This window comes from Thermobia domestica, chromosome 1 (genome assembly GCF_964235325.1).
Source record: "Thermobia domestica chromosome 1, izTheDome1.hap1.1, whole genome shotgun sequence".
Classification (NCBI taxonomy): domain Eukaryota; kingdom Metazoa; phylum Arthropoda; class Insecta; order Zygentoma; family Lepismatidae; genus Thermobia; species Thermobia domestica.
In genome coordinates, this window is record NC_137454.1 from 195,077,587 (window position 1) to 195,100,809 (window position 23,223).

General features: G+C 35.9%; 1 protein-coding gene across 2 annotated transcripts in view; it reads right to left on the bottom strand.

The window, feature by feature from the left end:
- CCAP (Crustacean cardioactive peptide) overlaps positions 1-23,223 on the bottom strand; it is a 305,737-nt gene that overhangs the window by 17,134 nt on the left and 265,380 nt on the right. For both annotated transcript variants that reach the window (XM_081734545.1, XM_081734535.1), the window contains exon 4: positions 18,893-19,053. In XM_081734545.1, coding sequence (XP_081590671.1) covers positions 18,893-19,053 — 161 coding nt within the window. The remainder of the gene's footprint in view (positions 1-18,892; positions 19,054-23,223) is intronic.

A 23,223-nucleotide genomic window follows, 5' to 3' on the forward strand; every position in this document is an offset into this window, starting at 1 on the left:
CTTCGTGTATGACATTGTTTTGGTCGCAAGCATCATAATGGGTACATTTGTGGGAAAACCACATCCGTGCTTGAAATTTAGACGTCAGTGTATATTATACAGGGTGCGGCACATAAAACCGGCCCGTAAAGTGAACACATAAAATGAAATGTAATGTATTGAATATGATTAACTACAAAACATAAATGAAATGTAATGTATTGAATATGACTACTCACCTTCACAGCAGCCTTCACAGCAGGTGCTGAAAGTGTCCTCCGCCCACTTCAACACACATGTGGGCACGATTGAGGAGATTCATATATACGCTTGTCAGTTCTCGTGTTGTAATGCTATTGGTGACATCCTGGATCCTGGTCTTGAGTTCTTCAATTGTGTGTGGATTTGTTTCGTATACTCTTCCCTTTAACAGTCCCCATAAGTAAAAGTCACACATGGATAAGTCTGGTGACCGAGGAGGCCACAAGCCTTTGCTGATTGTCCTCTCTGGTGTAAACATCTCATGCACAAGGGACAATGATGCAGCTGATGTGTGGCATGTTGCACCGTCCTGCTGAAAGTAACATAACTGACGCTCCTCTTCGGTCGAGTGTGTATAAAACTCCTCCAGGATTCCCATATACACGTCACTGTTCACTGTCGTCTCAAAGAATATGGGCCCAATAACGCGTGTGGCGCAAATGGCCCACCAAACACCAATCTTCTCATCATGCAGGGGTACCTGGTGGATTGCGTGTGAATGATGCTTTTTGCTGGCACAGAACGTCCTGGAAATTTCTCTCGAAACAAATTCTTTGTTTTCACAAAAGATCCAGTGAGAATGAACCCTTCAACAATGGCAACACGCTCGGGTATCGAATACGGCTTTATCACACACTGACACTCACCCGGCTTAACACAACGAGGCATTTTTCTCAACTGGTTTCGACAAGTTTCACTGGCTGCGGCTGCACGTGACTGCTGCAGGTCACGTAAGTCGACCCGACCTCGACACGCCATCTCTTGGTAGGAAGGTAGATTATTTAAGTGTTGCCAAAAACACAATATACCAGAATATTATGACGGGCCGGTTTTACGTGCCGCACCCTGTATATATACATACATACATACATGCAATGAGTTTCTGTGTCGCACCATTACTGAGGATAGGACATGGGTACCATATTTCACAACGGAAATAAATAGAGTCTCAATGGAATCACATCCTCACCTGCGGAAGAAATGCAAAATTGTCCTATCTTTGGGGAAGGAAGTGAGCACTATTTAATTTGACTGCGAAGGTCTTGTTTACATAGAGTTTACCCAAAGAGCCATGACCATTAATATCGATTCTACGGCCAAACGTTGTGATCGTTGCACATTGCGTTCAAGAACAAGAAACGTGGCAACTTGAGCAAACGCATGTCCTTCACGTCAATGCAACCTCGCATGCGGCATACACAACAAATCTTTCCTCGAACAGTTCGGATTGAAGGAATTTAAGCAACCACCTTACAATCCAGATCTGGCAGCATGCTGTTTTCATATTTTCACCAAGCTTAGAGAACATCTAAGTAGAGAACTATTTGCTAACGATGAACAAGTTCAAACGACGGTTTGGCATAGGCTCCGTGACCAATGACCGAATTTCTATCGAAAGAAATTGAAAGATTGTGAAAATTTCGGACCGTTGTTTACAGAAACTTGATGACTATACCATAACATAGTGAATGGTATGTGTATTATTTTGCGTTGTAATATTTCACTCATTACAGATTCATTAACTTTCTACAGCATGTTGTAGCTTTCTTTTAGTGCTTCACTTGATTTTTCCCTGATAGATCAACACGTTATCGTATGAATGAACTGAACTCATCTTATCAGGATCAAAAACTTGGCATCGTGGTAGACCCTGACAACTATTTAAGAGTGTGAAATATTATGTTGTGCAGGTTTTCGTTTCCCAAATCCTGTGTGGGCAAATCTTGAGTCAGATTTTGAAAATGAAACATTTCAGTTCCACGTCCCACGATTATGCAGTAGTATGGGCCCCACTTGGTCGCGTTTTGGACTTTGACCCCGACATTTGTGACGTCATAGGTCAAAGGTCAATGCCCTTGGCCCGGGGTCAATGACCTAGGGGTACTTAGGACCACCCTCTCTAAATTTTGGCAGGGGTACCATGGCCGACACCTAAATTTTGGCAGGGGTACATAGGACCACCACCCTTAAATTTTGGAAATTGCCAAATCTAAAAATTTGGTATGGTAGCGTAGGACCATAGTATGTACCTCTAATAGTATTGGGGGGTCTATGTTGTTCCCTTTCATGGGTAAATAATTGCAAAAAATTCAAATTTCGGGGTTTTTTAACCTAATTTATCCCCTTTGATGAGGTGTTATTACGTTATATAGTTATTTGGACGTATAAAGGGGTCTATTCCCTTTCATAAGATATGGGTATATTGGTGCACCCCTTTAAAAATTTGGGAGGGGTACCTTGTCCCATCCCTTAAATTTTGGAAATTGCCCAATTTAAACATTTGGTATTATAGTACTGGACACTAATATGTGTTATGATAAATTTGGGTGGTCCACTTCGTTCCCTTTTAGGGGTACAAAATTGCCAAAATATAAACGTAAGCAATACGTTGTACCACGTGTTTGGTTTTTGACCTAATTTATCTCCTTGGATGAGGTCCTATTACATGATATGGTTAGATGGGTGTATACAGGGGTCCATTAGGTTTCATAAGACATGGGTACATTAATGCATCCTTTAAAATTTTGGGATGGGTACCTTGGCCCACCCCTTAAATTTTGGAAATTGCCCAATTTAAACATTTGGTATTATAGTACTGGACCCTAATATGTATTATGAAAAATTTGGGTGGTCCACCTCGTTCCCTTTTAGGGATACAAAATTGCCAAAATGTAAACGTAAGCAATACGTTGTACCACGTGTTTGGTTTTTGACCTAATTTATCGCCTTGGATGAGGTCCTATTACATTATATAATTATATGCTCGTGTATAGGGGTCTATTACTTATCATACGACGTAGGTACATTTGTGCACCCCTTTAAATTTTGGGGAGGGGTACATTGGCCCACCCCTTCAATTTTGGAAATTGATCAATTTAAACTTTTGGTATCATAGTATAGGACCCTAATATGTATCATGATAAATTTGGGTGGTCCACCTCGTTCCCTTTAAGGGGTACAAATTTGCCGCACCCCTTCAAATTTGGAAATTTTCCAACTTAAGCATTCGGTATCATAGTACAGGGCCCCAATATGTATCCGGATAAATTTGGGTGGTCCACCTAGTTCCCTTTCATGGGTAAAAAATTGCCAAAATATAAACATAAGCAATATGTTGTACCATGTGATTTGGCTTTAGGCACAATTCATCCCCTTTTGGAAATTTTCCAATTTAAGCATTCGATATCATAGTACAGGGCCTCAACATGTATCCGGATAAATTTGGATGGTCCACCTAGTTCCCTTTCATGGGTAAAAAATTGCCAAAATATAAACATAAGCAATATGTTGTACCGTTCTATTACCTTATATAGTTATATAGTCATGTATAGGGGATTAATTTCCTATCATAAGACATGGGTACATTGATACACCGCTTTAAAAATTTGAGAGGGGGTACCTTGGCTCATCCACTCAATTTTAGAAATTGTTCAATATAAGCATTTGGTATCATAGTACAGGACTTCAATATGTACCACTGTAAATTGGGATGGTTCACCTCGTTCCCTTTCACTGGTAAAGAACTACCAAAATCAAATTTCAGAGGTTATTGACCCATTGTATTTCATTTGATGAGGTCTTATTACCTTATATGATTATATGGGCATGTATAGGGGTCTATTTTATTTCTTAAGATATAGATACATTGGTGCATTCGTTGAAAAGTTGGAAGTAGTACATTGGCCTCTACCTTAAATTTTGGACTTTGCCAAATTTAAACATTTAATATAGTACTATACGACCCTAATATGTATTAGTATAAATTTGGGTGGTCCATTTTGTTCCCTTTTATGGATAAAAAATGTTAAAAATTCAAATTTTGGAGGTTATTGACTCCTTTGATGCGGTTTTATTATCTTATATGAATATATGAATGTGTTCAGGGGTCTATTTTATTTCTTAAGATATAGGTTCATCGATGCTTCCATCTTAAATTTGGCAGAGGTACATTGGCTCACCCTCAAAGTTAGGAAATTGCCCAATTTGGTATAATAATATAAGTTCTTATAAATTTCGTTTTCTTTCATGGGTAAAAAATTGTCCAAAATGTAAATTTTGGAAGTGATTATTCTCTTTGATAAGGATGAATGTGTACAAGGTTTATTACCTTTATATTTTTATGTTCCCTTTTAAATTTTGTTGGGGTACATAGAACCATTCCTTAAATTTGGGAATTATCGAATAACAAGTTGGTGTCCCTCTTATGGCCAACTATTAAAATGTACAGGTTTTTGATCGGCTTTATTATTGAATGAGCACAGGATTTATTACTTTTTCATAAGACACAGGTGTATTTATGTACCAATCTTAAATTTTGGGAGGGTTACATTTCTTATTGTTTAATTAATAATTGTTCTTAAAATTGGGTGGTATCTCTTTCTTTAGGTAAATCATTGTCAAATATTAGTATGATCACATGATCAGTTATTGACCTATGATGGATTAGGAGTCCAGGACATTGGTTCATTGAAACTTTGTAGGATAATTTGAGAATTGTCAAAATGAAATTACGTCATTGGTTTTGATTATTCCTGCCAAATATAAACGTAAGCAACATGATGTATCATGTGATTGATCTTGACGAGGTAGTGTACAGGGGTTCATTTCCTTTTCAAAATTCGTGGAAGTTATCAAATAACACGTTTCTAGACAACAGTTGGTTCTGCTAAGATAAACAATTGACCTAATTGAGACATAACTACAACATGTAATTATAGGATTAATTTTAAAACTTAGGTATATCGAGAGAGGTATTCTTTAAATTTGGGAATTGTGATAAACAGAATTTTAACATAAGGCGCGAAATTTGAAACAATACTTTGAACATTAGTTAAGCTCATAGTCTTAGATCATTGGTGGTGGTTGAATTAACCTTGAATTTTCCGAAATCTGATAGGTAACCTTATTGAATTTTATGACTCATAGACGAAAGGCAATACATGCTACAACACTTTCAAATTTAATCACAAGGTGATATAATCTGACACTGGCAAAGTTATTGTTGATGCAATTTGATTGGTTGATCAATATCTTTCGTGCAATTTGATTGGCTGATGATTTTCAAATTTTTGCTGCATTCAGTTTTAAGTTTTATTTAACATTTAAAAATCATGGTTTTGTTCAACATTTTGTACTCACTGATAAATATGATCAAAACCGTTTATTTGTTAACCGTGAAACGTGAAATCGAATAATTAAAAACTGATAAAGTTTGACGGTTAACCGTGAAACGTAAAATTTTTAGTTTGAATATTTTATGAAAATTTTCGTTTTAAAATTTTTTGTTTGTTAAATTTTTCGTTTCAAAATTTTGTTTAATTTTTTTGAAATTTTTGTTTGAAATTTTTTCGTTTCAAATTTTTTGAAATTTTTTGTTTGAAATTTTTCGTTTCCATATTTTGTTTAAAAAAATTTTCGTTTCAAAATTTTGTTTGAAATTTTTTCGTTTTCAATTTTTTTGTTTCAATTTTTTTCAAAATATTGTTTCAAAATTTTTGTTTGTAAACTTTTAGTTTGAAACTTTTGTTTGGAAAATTTTGGTTTGACATTGTTTAAGTTTGTGCACTCATTCATAAAGAACCGGAATTGTTTAGAACAAAAGCAGCAGCACTGTTTATCATGATTCAATAGTACACGTCAGAACATGATAATGCAACGTCATCAATTTTGCAACCATATATAAGTATCGTTCGAGTTAGTATTCATGATAACGTCATCATGGCTACTAGTCTGCAGTTTCTAAACACACGTGATGTGATGAAATCATTTACCGAGATTACTGATTTACAACAAAATGTACCTTATAGAATCTTGGCTAGCCAAAAAATCCCTACAAAGTTTGGATTAAGAATCGTAGTGAAGCTTGAAAATGATAAGAATATAATTTTACCAGCAAGATATTTACCCATGAAAGCATCAAAGCAAGAAGTACTGTTACGTTTCTTAAATACTGGATCTGTATTTCTATGTTACAAAGGATTCTTGGGTCGTAGTCATCAATTTGAATTTAGTACACAGCCTCATCTGTGAATTTGGTTTCGTCAGCAATTGTGATGAAATCATGAAGTCAAACGTCAGCACATTCATTTGACGTCAGACGTAGCTGTATGCTGAATGCGATCGATGAATTTAGTTGGTCAGCATAATGTCAGCAACTGTGATGAAATCATGAACTCAAACGTCAGCACATTCCTTTCCAATGGTGTCAGCCGTAGCTCTATGAAATCAGCAAATACCGTGTCAGCCCATGAAACCATATGAGCAAGTGCGTTTCAACAGGAAAGATGTGTACTTTTAACGATAAAGATTTCATCTTCGCAAGCTATTATCAAGTAAATATATTTCAAACAATACATGTGATGATTGGTATCAGCTAGAACATTTGAACCTGTGATTCGATTGAGCAAAGCAGAACAATTTGGTGTACAACTGACCTGTGAAGAATTGCAAATATTATGTTCACGAATCGACCCAATGAATGATTATTTTCATGATGAGCTAAATGTGACCATAGTCAAATCATTAGGCTCAAATCATGAAGTGGTGCTGCGTACAGTTCTCGAAGAGAAGATGGTGCTGTTACGTAAAAAGAGTACATTGCATGTCCCTCGCAATATGGTGTATTTAACGCAAACGGAATGGAAAAAATTCATCAATGTATTTCAGTGTGTTAAACATGCAGTGGAAATGTGCAACAAAAAAGTATATTCCTGAAAAAGTACTATTTTCAGAAATGTGTCATGTATATTGTACAACATGTATCTAGATGTTGAACAAAATGTTGAACAAAACCATGATTTTTAAATGTTAAATAAAACTTAAAACTGAATGCAGCAAAAATTTGAAAATCATCAGCCAATCAAATTGCACGAAAGATATTGATCAACCAATCAAATTGCATCAACAATAACTTTGCCAGTGTCAGATTATATCACCTTGTGATTAAATTTGAAAGTGTTGTAGCATGTATTGCCTTTCGTCTATGAGTCATAAAATTCAATAAGGTTACCTATCAGATTTCGGAAAATTCAAGGTTAATTCAACCACCACCAATGATCTAAGACTATGAGCTTAACTAATGTTCAAAGTATTGTTTCAAATTTCGCGCCTTATGTTAAAATTCTGTTTATCACAATTCCCAAATTTAAAGAATACCTCTCTCGATATACCTAAGTTTTAAAATTAATCCTATAATTACATGTTGTAGTTATGTCTCAATTAGGTCAATTGTTTATCTTAGCAGAACCAACTGTTGTCTAGAAACGTGTTATTTGATAACTTCCACGAATTTTGAAAAGGAAATGAACCCCTGTACACTACCTCGTCAAGATCAATCACATGATACATCATGTTGCTTACGTTTATATTTGGCAGGAATAATCAAAACCAATGACGTAATTTCATTTTGACAATTCTCAAATTATCCTACAAAGTTTCAATGAACCAATGTCCTGGACTCCTAATCCATCATAGGTCAATAACTGATCACGTGATCATACTAATATTTGACAATGATTTACCTAAAGAAAGAGATACCACCCAATTTTAAGAACAATTATTAATTAAACAATAAGAAATGTAACCCTCCCAAAATTTAAGATTGGTACATAAATACACCTGTGTCTTATGAAAAAGTAATAAATCCTGTGCTCATTCAATAATAAAGCCGATCAAAAACCTGTACATTTTAATAGTTGGCCATAAGAGGGACACCAACTTGTTATTCGATAATTCCCAAATTTAAGGAATGGTTCTATGTACCCCGACAAAATTTAAAAGGGAACATAAAAATATAAAGGTAATAAACCTTGTACACATTCATCCTTATCAAAGAGAATAATCACTTCCAAAATTTACATTTTGGACAATTTTTTACCCATGAAAGAAAACGAAATTTATAAGAACTTATATTATTATACCAAATTGGGCAATTTCCTAACTTTGAGGGTGAGCCAATGTACCTCTGCCAAATTTAAGATGGAAGCATCGATGAACCTATATCTTAAGAAATAAAATAGACCCCTGAACACATTCATATATTCATATAAGATAATAAAACCGCATCAAAGGAGTCAATAACCTCCAAAATTTGAATTTTTAACATTTTTTATCCATAAAAGGGAACAAAATGGACCACCCAAATTTATACTAATACATATTAGGGTCGTATAGTACTATATTAAATGTTTAAATTTGGCAAAGTCCAAAATTTAAGGTAGAGGCCAATGTACTACTTCCAACTTTTCAACGAATGCACCAATGTATCTATATCTTAAGAAATAAAATAGACCCCTATACATGCCCATATAATCATATAAGGTAATAAGACCTCATCAAATGAAATACAATGGGTCAATAACCTCTGAAATTTGATTTTGGTAGTTCTTTACCAGTGAAAGGGAACGAGGTGAACCATCCCAATTTACAGTGGTACATATTGAAGTCCTGTACTATGATACCAAATGCTTATATTGAACAATTTCTAAAATTGAGTGGATGAGCCAAGGTACCCCCTCTCAAATTTTTAAAGCGGTGTATCAATGTACCCATGTCTTATGATAGGAAATTAATCCCCTATACATGACTATATAACTATATAAGGTAATAGAACGGTACAACATATTGCTTATGTTTATATTTTGGCAATTTTTTACCCATGAAAGGGAACTAGATGGACCATCCAAATTTATCCGGATACATGTTGAGGCCCTGTACTATGATATCGAATGCTTAAATTGGAAAATTTCCAAAAGGGGATGAATTGTGCCTAAAGCCAAATCACATGGTACAACATATTGCTTATGTTTATATTTTGGCAATTTTTTACCCATGAAAGGGAACTAGGTGGACCACCCAAATTTATCCGGATACATATTGGGGCCCTGTACTATGATACCGAATGCTTAAGTTGGAAAATTTCCAAATTTGAAGGGGTGCGGCAAATTTGTACCCCTTAAAGGGAACGAGGTGGACCACCCAAATTTATCATAATACATATTAGGGTCCTATACTATGATACCAAAAGTTTAAATTGATCAATTTCCAAAATTGAAGGGGTGGGAAAAATGTATCCCTCCCCAAAATTTAAAGGGGTGCACAAATGTACCTACGTCGTATGATAAGTAAAAGACCCCTATACACGAGCATATAATTATATAATGTAATAGGATCTCATCCAAGGCGATAAATTAGGTCAAAAACCAAACACGTGGTACAACGTATTGCTTACGTTTACATTTTGGCAATTTTGTATCCCTAAAAGGGAACGAGGTGGACCACCCAAATTTTTCATAATACATATTAGGGTCCAGTACTATAATACCAAATGTTTAAATTGGGCAATTTCCAAAATTTAAGGGGTGGGCCAAGGTACCCATCCCAAAATTTTAAAGGGTGCATTAATGTACCCATGTCTTATGAAACCTAATGGACCCCTGTATACACCCATCTAACCATATCATGTAATAGGACCTCATCCAAGGAGATAAATTAGGTCAAAAACCAAACACGTGGTACAACGTATTGCTTACGTTTATATTTTGGCAATTTTGTACCCCTAAAAGGGAACGAGGTGGACCACCCAAATTTATCATAATACATATTAGTGTCCAGTACTATAATACCAAATGTTTAAATTGGGCAATTTCAAAATTTAAGAGGTGGGCCAAGGTAACCCTCCCAAATTTTTAAAGGGGTGCACCAATATACCCATATCTTATGAAAGGGAATAGACCCCTTTATACGTCCAAGTAACTATATAACGTAATAACACCTCATCAAAGGGGATAAATTAGGTTAAAAACCCCCGAAATTTGAATTTTTTGCAATTTTTTACCCATGAAAGGGAACAACATAGACCCCCCAATACTATTAGAGGTATATACTATGGTCCTACGCTACCATACCAAATTTTTAGATTTTGCAATTTCCAAAATTTAAGGGTGGTGGTCTTATGTACCCCTGCCAAAATTTAGGGGGTGGGCCATGGTGCTCCTGCCAAAATTTAGAGAGGGTAGTCCTAAGTACCCCTAGGTCATTGACCCCGGACCAAGGGCATTGACCTTTGACCTATGTCTTCACAAATGTCGGGTTCAAAGTCCAAAACGCGATCAAGTGGGGCCCATACTACTTATGCCCTTGAGGCTAAGAGAGACGATGATTAAGGCAAGTGAATGATTATGGAAGATGTAGTGGAATGATGAAGTAGGACGAAACGGGAGTACCCCGAGAAATTTGAACGCATTACAGTCGTGCGAATTCCACCTTAAGCTGTTGATCCATGTCTCATACTACTCGATTCCAAAAAAAAAAAAAAAAAAAAAAAAAAAAGGACGCTAACTTTTTAATCAACAACACATTCCTATAGGAGTGACTGGGATTTCAGCAAGTTGCGAAAATATATTTTCTGTTACGTGAACCATGAAAAACATGCTTAGAGTTCTTGGTATACTAACATTTAGTATCACATTGTTACAGAATAACGGGTCCTGATATTTTCGGCAAAAAATCGAGTGCTGAAGCTGATTTACGTTATCTTTACAGAAGACGTGACGACATTCTTGTTTTAATTAGTTAGGTAGATTTGAGTTTAGCGTCCAGTTCAACAGCGAGGCTATATGAAACGTGGGCCTACAACTGAATGTGTAATCCGAACCACATGAACTCCCACCGGGGAACGAACCCGGACTCCTACGCCAAAGGCACGTTCTTTATCCACATAGCCACGAGAGAACTCAACACATTCTTGTTTTAAAAAATGTATAGTACTAGAAAGAAATTGTACGACAATATGTAGCCCCATACCATTAAGTCATAATATTAATGCTGCAACTTTAAAACGTTAGATTACTACTATTATTATATGTAGATATGTTGTTTTTCTTATGAGAACTTTCAGCACACAAGGTGAAATTAGTAATTACTTCAAAACTACTGATAACCCACGTTGAGCACGAACGGATTTATCCCCTGGGTAAGTTTTGTAGCTCCGGGGGGTGGGTGGCAATTCTCTCCTTACCAGTTAGCCACTTCTTAAAATCTTCACTGCACATAAGTATAACAGTAAACTAAGTAAAGAGACAGTCAAGTGTACGAATATCATCGCCTTCTTTTCAGAATTCTAAAAAACAAATTGTATGTAAGGCTGAAATAGAGAAAGTATGGGTTTTTGTAATTAAGGTAGAATATTTTTTTCAGGCATTAATGTACTTACTGTTAATATCAATAGAAAATAGTAAATACGTATTAATTTTGAACAAATTTTTGAATTTCAAATTTGACTGATCTATGTTACATGGCAGTATAGAGTGAAAGCACATTGAACGTATGTTTAGAAAATAAAGGGAAAAAGAATAGAAATAAAAGAATCAATAAACAGAACCAATTTGAAAAAATTTTCCATCCTACTCTGGAAGCCAGAGACCATAGAACTAATGGACAAAATAATAATAATAATAATAATAATAATAATAATAATAATAATAATAATAATAATAATAATAATAATAATAATAATAATAATAAATGGGACAGTATCAATAAAACCCATGTAGTTGGGCAGTTGCCCGGTGTCCCAATCCACACAGTAAAAAATGGTTGTGTTAATTCAACTCAATTTTAACACAGGGCAGTGGTTCCAGGATAACTACCACTATGCGGTGTTAGTTCAACAGATACCCCGCGGTGTTGGTGTTTAACACAGGGGGTGTGTTACGTCTTTAACACACAACCGGGGTTGAGCCGTGCCGTAAGCGTTAATGAACCACAAAATTACTCCCTAAAATATGTTAAATCGCGTATATGCATAATGTGTTTACATTATGCTGAATCTAAAATAACATTTTAAACAAGTAATAAAAATGTGCTCCAGTGGCGGGAGGGGGGCGGCACGAACCACTAACCTTTCAACTACTAGCCGCGTGCTCTTCCGACTTGGCCACGGAGGCGATGAAGAAAACATAGCTTGTAGAGTAGGGTGACCGACCGTCCCGTAAAAAAGGGATTGTCCCGTTTTTTCACTACCATTCAAGGTGTCCCGAAAAATTTTCCCGGGACTTCAAAATGTCCCGTATTTATATACATTCGATACAAAACAACTTTCCAATCTAAAATTTACTAATTTATATTATAATTTTCTAAGCTATATAATTATATTGGAATATGTCTAATTACTGAGCAACGTCATTATAAGTTTGAGATATTTGATGTGGTGGCTGCACTGTTTTCCCTCCTAGGCCTCCCCTCCAAGACTTACACCCCGCAGACAACAGTGCTAGGGGCTGAAAGTCTTATGAAAAAAATGTTTTTACTCTCTGTTTCATGCGATGGAAGACTGGGGCGCTGTCATTAGTACAGTACAGTGTTTCCGTGATTTTACTAACTAGGGATGATTCCATACCGGGACCAAGTACCTGGATAAAACCTATATATCGTCTGATAGCTCTTGTCATGAAAAATACAAAACCGTTTTCAAATCACGGGCAAACTCGCAACTTGACCCTTAAGGAGCCAGTTTGTTAGTATTTTTGACCATATGTATGGTATATTCGACACAATTAAAAATGAATGTTACGATGCATCACGCGTAAGCGCCTTAGCCCATCATGTTCCTTTTTGGCTCATTGTTAGGACGTGGCTCGGGTAAGAGTTTGATAAAATCTGTTTGCACTCAAACATACCCATTTGGTCAGTGTTGCCAACGAATTGTCAATACAAAGTGGCAGATTATTTCGCTAGCAATGAATGTATATCCATGTAACGTGGCAAAACGTCATTCGTTACTAGAGAAAATATACTGTGGACGTATTCCTCTCTGAAGGAACCCAGTTTGTCAGTGTTGCCAACTAATTATAAAAATGAGAAGATGTAAAACATATTCGTACGATGAGATGTTTATACACTAAGTTTGGCAGAAACATTACACCACACTATAGCAAAAAGACGTTGAGTGCGACCATCTCCCAACTATGTTACACTTGCTGTAGATTCGTTCAATAGCACGAACACCATTTTCAACATTATGATGTTTACACTTGGTTGCAACACTGACAACCTAGAATAGTTGGTAGATGGTCCCACTCAACGTCTTTTTGCTATAGTGCATTATAATGTTTCTGCTAAGCTTGGTGTATAAACGCCTCATCGTACGAACCTGTTTTACACCTTATCATTTTTATAATTGTTTGGCAACACTGACAAACTGGAGTTGTTGAGAGGAATACGCCCACAGTATATTTTCTCTAGTAACGAATGACGTTTATGTCACGTTACATGGATATACATCCATTGCTAGAGAAATAATCTGCCACTTTGTATTGACAATTCGTTGGCAACACTGACCAAATGGGTATGTTTGAGTGCAAACAGATTTTATCAAACTCTTACCCGAGCCACGTCCTAACAATGAGCCAGAAAGGAACATGATGGGCTAAGGCGCTTACGCGTGATGCATCGTAACATTCATTTTTAATTGTGTCGAATATACCATACATATGGTCAGAAATACTAACAAACTGGTCCCTTATAGGGTCAAGTTGCGAGTTTGCCCGTGATTTGAAAACGGTTTCGTACTTCTCATGGCAAGAGCTTTCAGACGATATATAGGTTTTATCCAGGAACTTGGTCACGGTATGGAATCATCCCTAGTAAGGTGTAACATACTGTCATTTACGAAAGAGGAACAAAAGTATTTTGTTGATTTACAGATATTGATAAATGTTTCATATATTTTTGGTAATGTTTTCAAAATTTCATTTTTTGTTAGTTGCTGATAGTTACTTGTTATTTAATTAATTCCACAATCTTTTTAATAGGTTTTAATAGATGTAAATTTGCCCTTTTTTGTGAGATACACACACACACACACACACACACACACAGAGAGAGAGAGAGAGGCAACGGAAAGGCAAAAATATATATTTAGGGGAGCTACCTATACCTATCCAAAAGTAAAAAGTTATCCCGTTTTTTCTAGTTGACGATTTGGTCACCCTATTGTAGAGGGATAAATTGTTGAGGTCTTTTGAATTTGGCTAATCAGAGTACTCCTTTAAGCTGCGTATATTCAACGATAACCGTTCGGGATAAGATAAAATCTGCTCGCCATGTAGACCTAATTTTATAACAAAATGACGACTGTCTATTTATTTTATTTTATAATTCTTCCATATTCACTTTCAAATAATCGGCGCCAGTTGCCATCTAATAAAGTTGATGCGTTTGTTGCTTCTAGTATACAATCGCTTAGAAAAAGAAGCAATAAATACATGAAATGCGAGAGATGATTTTAGAACACCTAAATGGCACATGCCTAGCACATCTTGTGCTGTTAGGTTTTCTCTCAGAAACATTATATAAAACAATTGAAAACACATCGCGCAGATTGCATTTTGAAATTTTGCGTATACCTGGATTTGTTTAAGTATTTCTTTCTACTGTGTTTGTCTGTAGCTTCAATTCATAAGCCTTTATAATTAGATGCCCAACATATTTGGCAATCACTCAGAAAACAACACCGAAGATTCTACACTTGTGTTAATTTAACACATAGGCTGTGTGTCATTTCAACTACCGGGATTTGACACACAACTCCAAATGGAGAGTAAGTTGTTCTAACTATTTGTTTGTGTTATATTTTAACACAATCGTGTTAACACATAGGCATGTCGTTGAAATAACACAATGATTTTTTACAGTGCACTACTGTTTGCTGAACATAAATAATGTATACAGTATTTAGGTAGGAAAATAACATTTTCAATATGTTCCTCATTCCTCATTATTTTTATTTCTTTATTATATACTAGCTGAAATACCCATTCTTCGCATGAGTTAGATAAAACATCCATGTAAACAAACTGAATAACGAAAGGGAAAAAAATATCGGTCATTTTCTACTATTTTACATATTACGGTGAACGCCCTCTGAGACCCCCTGGTTCGAATTTTAAAAAAAACTCCTCTGGCCCCACTCGATGGGGGCTCTATTTGGAAGTCAACGCCTGTGGGAGTATCACCATTCATCGCAGCGACCGCAAAAACTATGGATTTGACACTAGGCCTAATAGCTGTCATTTTGGATTATTTTTACATGTTTCGCAGCCGAATGGGGTGAATTTGGAAGTTAATGCGATCGGATTTTCACTATTGATCTCAGCGACCGCGAAAACTATGAATTTGTCACTAATATCAGTCATTTTCTACTACTTTTTCATGTCCCAGTAAACTCTCCGCTGAGACCACCTGGTTTAAATTTTGAAGAAACGCTTCCTATTGGTCTGGGCCTGTACCAAGGTACCCGTGACCAAAATTTGGTAATTAATGGAATACTCGTCTGGTTCCCAGGCCACACACAGAAAGACAGGCAGGCAGACACACCCACACACACACACACGAGCGTGTCTTATTTTATTTATATTAGATTATTATACATTCTCCGTGTATATGTATGCGTGTGTGTGTGTGTGTGTGCGTGTGTGTGTGTGTGTGTGTGTGCGTAGCAATATGATACGGTAGCTGATTGGTTAGTTAAGTAGACTGAGTCGCTGTTTGGGATCAAACTCTACACCATCCACACCAGAATCGAATTTGTTATCTCTTTGCACTGGCGCAAATCCCGGGGGGATGAGGGAGACATGTCCCCTCCAACCTTGGAACTGGGGGGACTGTCCCCCCAATAATCCTATTTGAAATGTGTTTTTTTTTGGGGGGGAAATGTGATGATTTGTGACCGATTGCTACAAAGGAAAGTGAGATGAAATTGATGTCCCTCCAGAATAAGTCTCAAATCTGCCCACCTCCCAATGTTGAAGACAACTCTGCTCCCTAATCCTCCACAGGATTGTTTTTCAACGTCACAATTATTTTGAGCATCGCTTAACAAACAAACAAACAAACAAAAAGGGTCTTACTTGTCCCCCCCCCCTTAATGTTGAAGACAGATTTGCGCTGCTGTTTCTTTGGCTTCTCAGGCAGTATTCTTATCACTAACGATATAATTGCAAATTCGTAACGTCAATGACTTCTTCTTTCCCATGCCTCACCCCATCCATCCTTTACAGACAAAACGTTCATACAATCGCTGATCGACTCTGACTACATTCCTAAATTATTCAGCACTCTTTTCACCAGCATTCTGAAACAAGTTCTCATCAGCGGCTGTAGTTCAAATAGAACTAGAGATCCATTGTTAGAACATTAATGGGCTACGCACAAATTCAACCGAGAACAGTAATCATTTTATTAATGCATTGTTTCAAACAAGATCTAATGTATTTGGTAGCTATACGAATGAGCTATCTCCCAAATACACAAACGAGCGTTTATCTGCTACCGCAAATTCCTGAAAAGAAGGTTCAGAATATTTCATATCTTTCTTGTGTGTTAAGTGAATGTGAATCAATAAGTGGTAAAGAGTTCACATCTGGAAGAAAGGTAGGATACAAAAACATTGAGGAAACTGGAGGGTATATTCCTCACTTAACATTTTTGAAAGGAAATTTCCTTCCTAATATTAGGTTACTGAGGGTGAGTAAAATGGTAATATTGCATTAAAATTAACCCTTAATACATTAAATGGGATAAATTAGCTGAAATTAGATATTAACAAATCATAAACAACGAGAAAAATACATTCCAAAAAAGTGGAGAAGAAACGTTTTTGGAATTGGAAGCCTCAATTCAACTCCTTGCCTATACTCGCAACATTCTAGTAACTCTTAAATCTTAGGCGAGTACAGTACATTTTATACTTTCTCACAACCCTTTACTTCCCAGAACTATCTAAACATCAACCATTATCTGCAGACTTAATTCTTCCCACAACACATTAAAACTCCTATTTAACGATTTGTTTGGAGATTTATTTTCCTGAAATGGGTTTTTTTCACTAAATAGGAGTTTGTTATAGAAGAGGCGCACATAATAAAAAGAATTTCATTAACATCTATATTTAACATTTTAATGTTTTAACTTATTTGTGTTTTTGAAAGTTGATCTGAATGATTTTGATTAATGATAATTTCACTTTTTTCAAGATTGAAAATTACAGTACAGATTCAGAGCAAACATAACCAAACGTATCAAAATAGAAAATAACAAGAAAACTGAAAAAAAAAAGAGTTGCTAACTTTAATATTTCTGAGCTTAGAAAAATAATACAAATCGAAATATTGACACTAGTTTTTGTCGAAATACCAATGTACAGATGGACTTACACTACAGATTGACTTATACTTACATTTTAATCCATTTTAATGTATTTATTCTACAATATACTAAACTTATTTTGCTTATTTTCAGATGAAGAAGTTACGATGGTAAAAGGAATCTTGATTTTCTGAAAATTTGTAAAGTAGACAAGAGACTTTTTGGAAATGGGCAACTCAATTAAAAGTTAGAGGTAAGTGCTATCAGGAGATTACTATTTGTTATGTTGTCTTTCTATGGTACGGTACAAATTGGCACTAGTTCTTAAATTAGTTTGCTGTATAAGGAACCAATACATATGATCTGTACCTTCACCATGTTGCCTTGAAGGCCATCTTTTAACAGTAAGCAAATATAATTTCAACTGATGTTGCTGTGTAGATGATGTTGGTTGACAGACAGTCATAGAAGTAACTAGAGAAGAGCTAGGTTTTCCCCAGAATATTGTTGCCCCCATCCTAGAATATCGTTTAACTACAAGCCGAAATTGTAATTGCTCTTTCAATTCTCAAAATTATGAAAATAAATGTTAGAAAGATAAAAGCCATGGTGATTGAAACGAAGGGATCGGTGTCAAATATAGAAGTAGGCGGGGAGAAAATACAACAGGTGACTAATTTTCGATATCTGGGTAGTATTATTAGCAATGATATGACATGCGAATGTGAAATAAAAGCAAGGATAGGAGTGGCGAAAGAAGCCTTTAAGAGGAAGAAAATACTATTTTGTGGGACACCTTGAATAAAGAGTTAAGAAAAAGACTCATAAAATGCTATGTGTGGATTATTGTACTGTATGGATCAGAAACATGGGAACTACGCAAAAATGATGAAAAACGACTGGAAGCTTTCGAAATGTGGGTGTGGAGAAGAATTGAGCGAATTAGCGGAAATGAGAGGTGTTGGAAATGGTAGGGAGAAAAGAACATTTTTAGATATTATTAAGAAGAGAACGATAAACTGTTTGGGACATTGAGTGAGAAGGAACTGTTTCATGACGGACGTTTTAGAGGGTATGGTCGCAGGAAAGAGAGGGAGGGGGTTGAGGAGACTACAATTAATGGATGATATTAAAACAGGAAAGTCGTGCGTGAAGACGAAGAGGTTAGCGGAAAACCGTGGAGTATGGAAGCAAGTAACCTGCTAATAACGACAGAATACCTATTGATGGTGATACATCCTAGCAAAATATCCTAGTTACTAGAATGCAAACAGCCAATGTAATTATGTCACTTTTTATTTCTAAGGAAGTTTTCATTCTTAGTTCAGTGCTTTAGGAAACATTATATTATACTATGTCTCGTTCGAATTCTAATAATTTATAAGTCTCCACATAACAAAAACCATGGCAATAGGGTATGCCAGTGGTTCAGTTTAAATACTAAAAACTCTAACTATGAAGTATAAAATTGAACTAACCAAAAATTCGTTACTGAATGTTTTCTTACCTCTTCCTGCCTCCTCCTGAGCAACTCAAGGCGTGCTTCTTGAATCGCCTCCCACAATTTAGCCTCCGCCAGGATCTGTCTGCTGAGGTCCCTCACGGCGGGCTCAGAATTGTACTCTGTCAGAGTTCCCAGTGACTCATCTGATCTCTTCTTTCCACAACCTAGAAAATAGGTCATACAGAACAATATCATCTCATACCCAACACCAGGGGAAACAAAAGGACTTAAATGTAAAGGACATGCCTATAGCTGCATTTTTAATTTCCTGAATGACAAGTTGAAGCCTAAAAATTAAAATTGACTCACTAAATGGCTTCAGGTAGTTTGTTAAAATATTCTTTTGTACGGCCTTTTCCAGGTTCTTAGATTTCAACTCTACTTTTTCCTCAAAGTTTTGGTATCGCTATTACAATAACCGTTCTATACATTACGAAACCTGTCAAGGTTATGCGCAGTGCTGCCAAATTTCAACGCGGATTTTCTCAGTTGTTGTCGGATAATGTTTCTATATGGAAGTCTTCATATTTGTAAATCAATTGGATGAGAGAACCGCCATTGAATATCCAATCAAGAATGAGAAAACATCCCATACGTCAGAAATCATCATGATCAAAATTCAATTGTTTTTCGGTATCCGCGTTCAGAAACTTCAGCCACCTCGCTGTCCGATCTGAATACTCTTTATGGGAATATCTTAAAGAGAGTTTACGTAACAATATACCAATATATCAAACTCATATCATGAACAACAAACATATCCTTGAAAGTAAAAATCAACGAAGCAATTCAGTTAACGTCAGCTGATATACTGACAAAGGCACTCCACAAATTATGCATCGAGTTGGGCACAAATATTTTCCACTCCCAGGATATGTTATGATGTCATCACATTCCCTACAAAATAAGGTAAGTCTGCGTCAAATTTTGTTGCAATATTTTCATTAGTGCCAAAATCATTTAAGAAATGCCAGGTTCGGCTGCGATTGAGTAACCCTGTAGTCCTGTACAATATCTCTATCTTTTCTACCTTGTGCGTAGATGGTGAGAAGGGCTCACATTACTTCTGAACAGTCTTAAGGTGATTTTTGCTGTCGGTGAGTGGTTAGACGAAACTTTTCGTCCTTGCTTTGACGTTAGAGTCAAAGTAAGGGATTGTAAGTGAGAAATTAAAAAAAAAAAGGTATAAATTCATCAAGCCTACTTTAGAATTTTTTAAACAAACGCACAGTTCTGAAAAATATAAGTAAAACTATCTCTGAAGTAAAATGTGTGCAGACGTATAATCAAAAGTAGTTCAATTTTGTTAATGTAACAAATTTTTACGCAAAATTTTCCCTCTTAAGAAAAAAAAATCACGGGTAATTGAGACTAGAAACACGTGGCAAGCTAAGGTGATAGGCTTAGATTTTATGCAGAGGAGTGCATTTATTCACGTGTATGTTCGTCCAATGATTTGAGTTTGATGTTGCATTCTGTTCTTGTCACATTTTACTGTCTCTAATATTGCCTTTGTTTCAAGCGATGATTTTGGGACGAGTCCATGCGATAAATGTAGGGAAGGAATTCTGTATTATTCATGCTGATCCTTTTGGGATCGAGCTCTGGTTCTCTCAGTTACGAGGTTGGGTGTGATGAACATTTCCGCTATTTAATGATAAAATCTGAATAATTGTCCTTGCGAAGTTTTTGTGAAATCAAACACATAAGAGAGCATCTGGTTGAGATTAGTGTCAAACTGTTGTTTCCATTTTCTGCAGTGCGACGCGTGCGTAAATAATTTGCATGTCATGGCGGAAGTCTCTAAAACGAATGAGTACATCAGGAAAGCAGATTTTCACACTTACTTCTAAATTTTCTGAACTTCTTTACTGAGCGATGTGTTCGGTATTACGGATAGAGAGAGAGATTCTCCTTCATTTATGACAATCAACTAGTTCTATTAGACGGCATCGATTTTTGGCTTGGTGACGCTATCTTTAGGATAATTTTTGTGTTAATTTAACTAATATACCTAGATATGCACAATAATGCACTTTCGTACTTCATTTATTATGCATTTGTGTTTTTGAGAGCAAAATGGAAAAATATTGTTTGTTAAAAAATATTAAGGAATGGGTTAAATGATTTTGAGAAGACAAATTAAGCGGAGGAAAACGTCTAGATTGCGGTAATTTGTAAATTAACCGCGTATATCAATTCAGATAGCTATACTCACAATTTTATTTGTTTCCTTATATTTTTCTGAAAAAAGACGCAGAATTACAAATTACACATTTATATTATTTGAAGGGAATAAAATCCATTTGACGTTTCCATTTTGCAATACACCTAGGTACTAGAATACAATAAAACAGTATTCACTATTTTTAATAATTGAAGCATTATTATTATTATTATTATTATTATTATTATTATTATTATTATTATTATTATTATTATTATTATTATTATTATTATTATTATTATTATTACTTTAAATACCATGCCTACCAACAGCATCTGAGAAGACAATTTCTTCGCAAGATGTGTCCAATCCAATTGGTATTCTAACTAAAAGTATTCTCTTCTCTTCTACCCGTTTTGAAATATCTTTGTTTGTTACTCTCTTCGTTCACTTTATCTTCTCCATCTTTCTCGAAAACCACATTTCGAATCTTCCTAAATATTTCTTCCCTAACGTCCCGTAAGTCTCCGAATCATACAGGACAATACTCTCTATACAGGACCTGACCAGCTTCTTTCTTAAACCAATGTTAACCTTTGCTAGTTAGGAGTAATCTTTCCTTATTGAGTGCCTCTTTGGCTACGACAACTCTTGACTCGATCTCTTTGGTGCAGTTAGTGTCTCTCGTTAAAAGGCTTCTATCCAGAGATTAGAAATGATCGAACTCTTCGAGCTCTCTTTGTACTACTCTGATTCGTAATGTGTTTTAACGAGATATTCTCGTGGCCTTCGGCTTTTCGATGTTGATTTCCATTCCATATCATTTCCCAATGTCATCTATTTTATTCATTATCTCCCGTAGTCCTTCTTAGGTTCTAGCTATAATAACCGTGTCATCTGCATACTTGGCCTCTGAATATCTATCTACATTTTAACACGATTCTTATTTTTCGTCTTCAGAATTTTTTTTAGCTCTAAACCTCAAAATGATTTCGTATCATACGAAAGTAGCCTATGAAAAAAGTTAGCTCAACTGAATAATATTAAATGGTACTCAAAACGACCCCAAGTTTTGAATTTATTTGCAGTATAGAAATGAGGCAAATATACCTTCTAAGTTTGGAACGGCTAGACGGAGTGACTTCATACCTTGAATAGGGGTCATGGAGGTAGAATTGATCTACTAGTATATAGTACATTAATGTCCGCCATCTTAAAGTCCACCATCTTGGATTCAGGTTCAAAATTTTTAATGGGAAAGTATAACGTGACATGTTTCGGAATTGTTGTTCATGCCAAACATACGTCTGACGCTATTTCCAACTTATCTTTAATTGTTTAATAGTTACTACCGTATTAATATTTGTTTATTAACTTACAATTTTCTATTTAAACTTACAAGTTACCTTTGCCTCATATTGCATATGTAGTAAATGCACTAAAAGCTTGAGGTCATTTGGGGTTTCATTTAATATTATGTAGTTAGGTTACACTGTGTATTTTTCTCATAGGTTACTTTGGTCTAATATGGAACCATTGTAGGGGGGTAAGACTTACAAAAATTCGGGAGTCGAAAAATAAGGTCCACCCTTAAATATAAAGGTAACTCAGAAAGTTCTGTCGCTTTTTATGAAGGTCTGTGTTCAATTGACTCTTACACCGTGAGTTGAATGCGAATGGAGATAAGGCGAAGATCAGTTGTTCATGTGGGTATATCCAACATACTATTTGGTTGTGGCAGTTCAGTTACTCGTTAACTTGCGAAAGGACAGAGTTAACATGGAACTTTCACAGAGTGTCATAACAGCGTGTATACTGTACAAGTTCAAACTGGGGTCAAACGCCGCAGGGCGGGAAGATACGTCAGACCTTTGGTGAGGGAGTCTTGACTACACGGAAAATGCAGCGGTTGTTTAACAAATTTAAGGACGTTGACGAAACACTTGAAGACGCACCACGTGCCGGAAGAACAACACATGTACAAAATGAAAATCTTCAGGCAGCAATTGAGGCGAACAGTGGCGAGACATGTAAGAAACTGGAATTACAATTCAGTGTGAGGGGAGAAACCATTCCGCAGCACCTCTATCAACTTGGGAAGCACTACAAGTTGGGTCGATAGTCCTACATGATTTGACTCCGAGTTAGAAGGCAACGCAAGCAGACA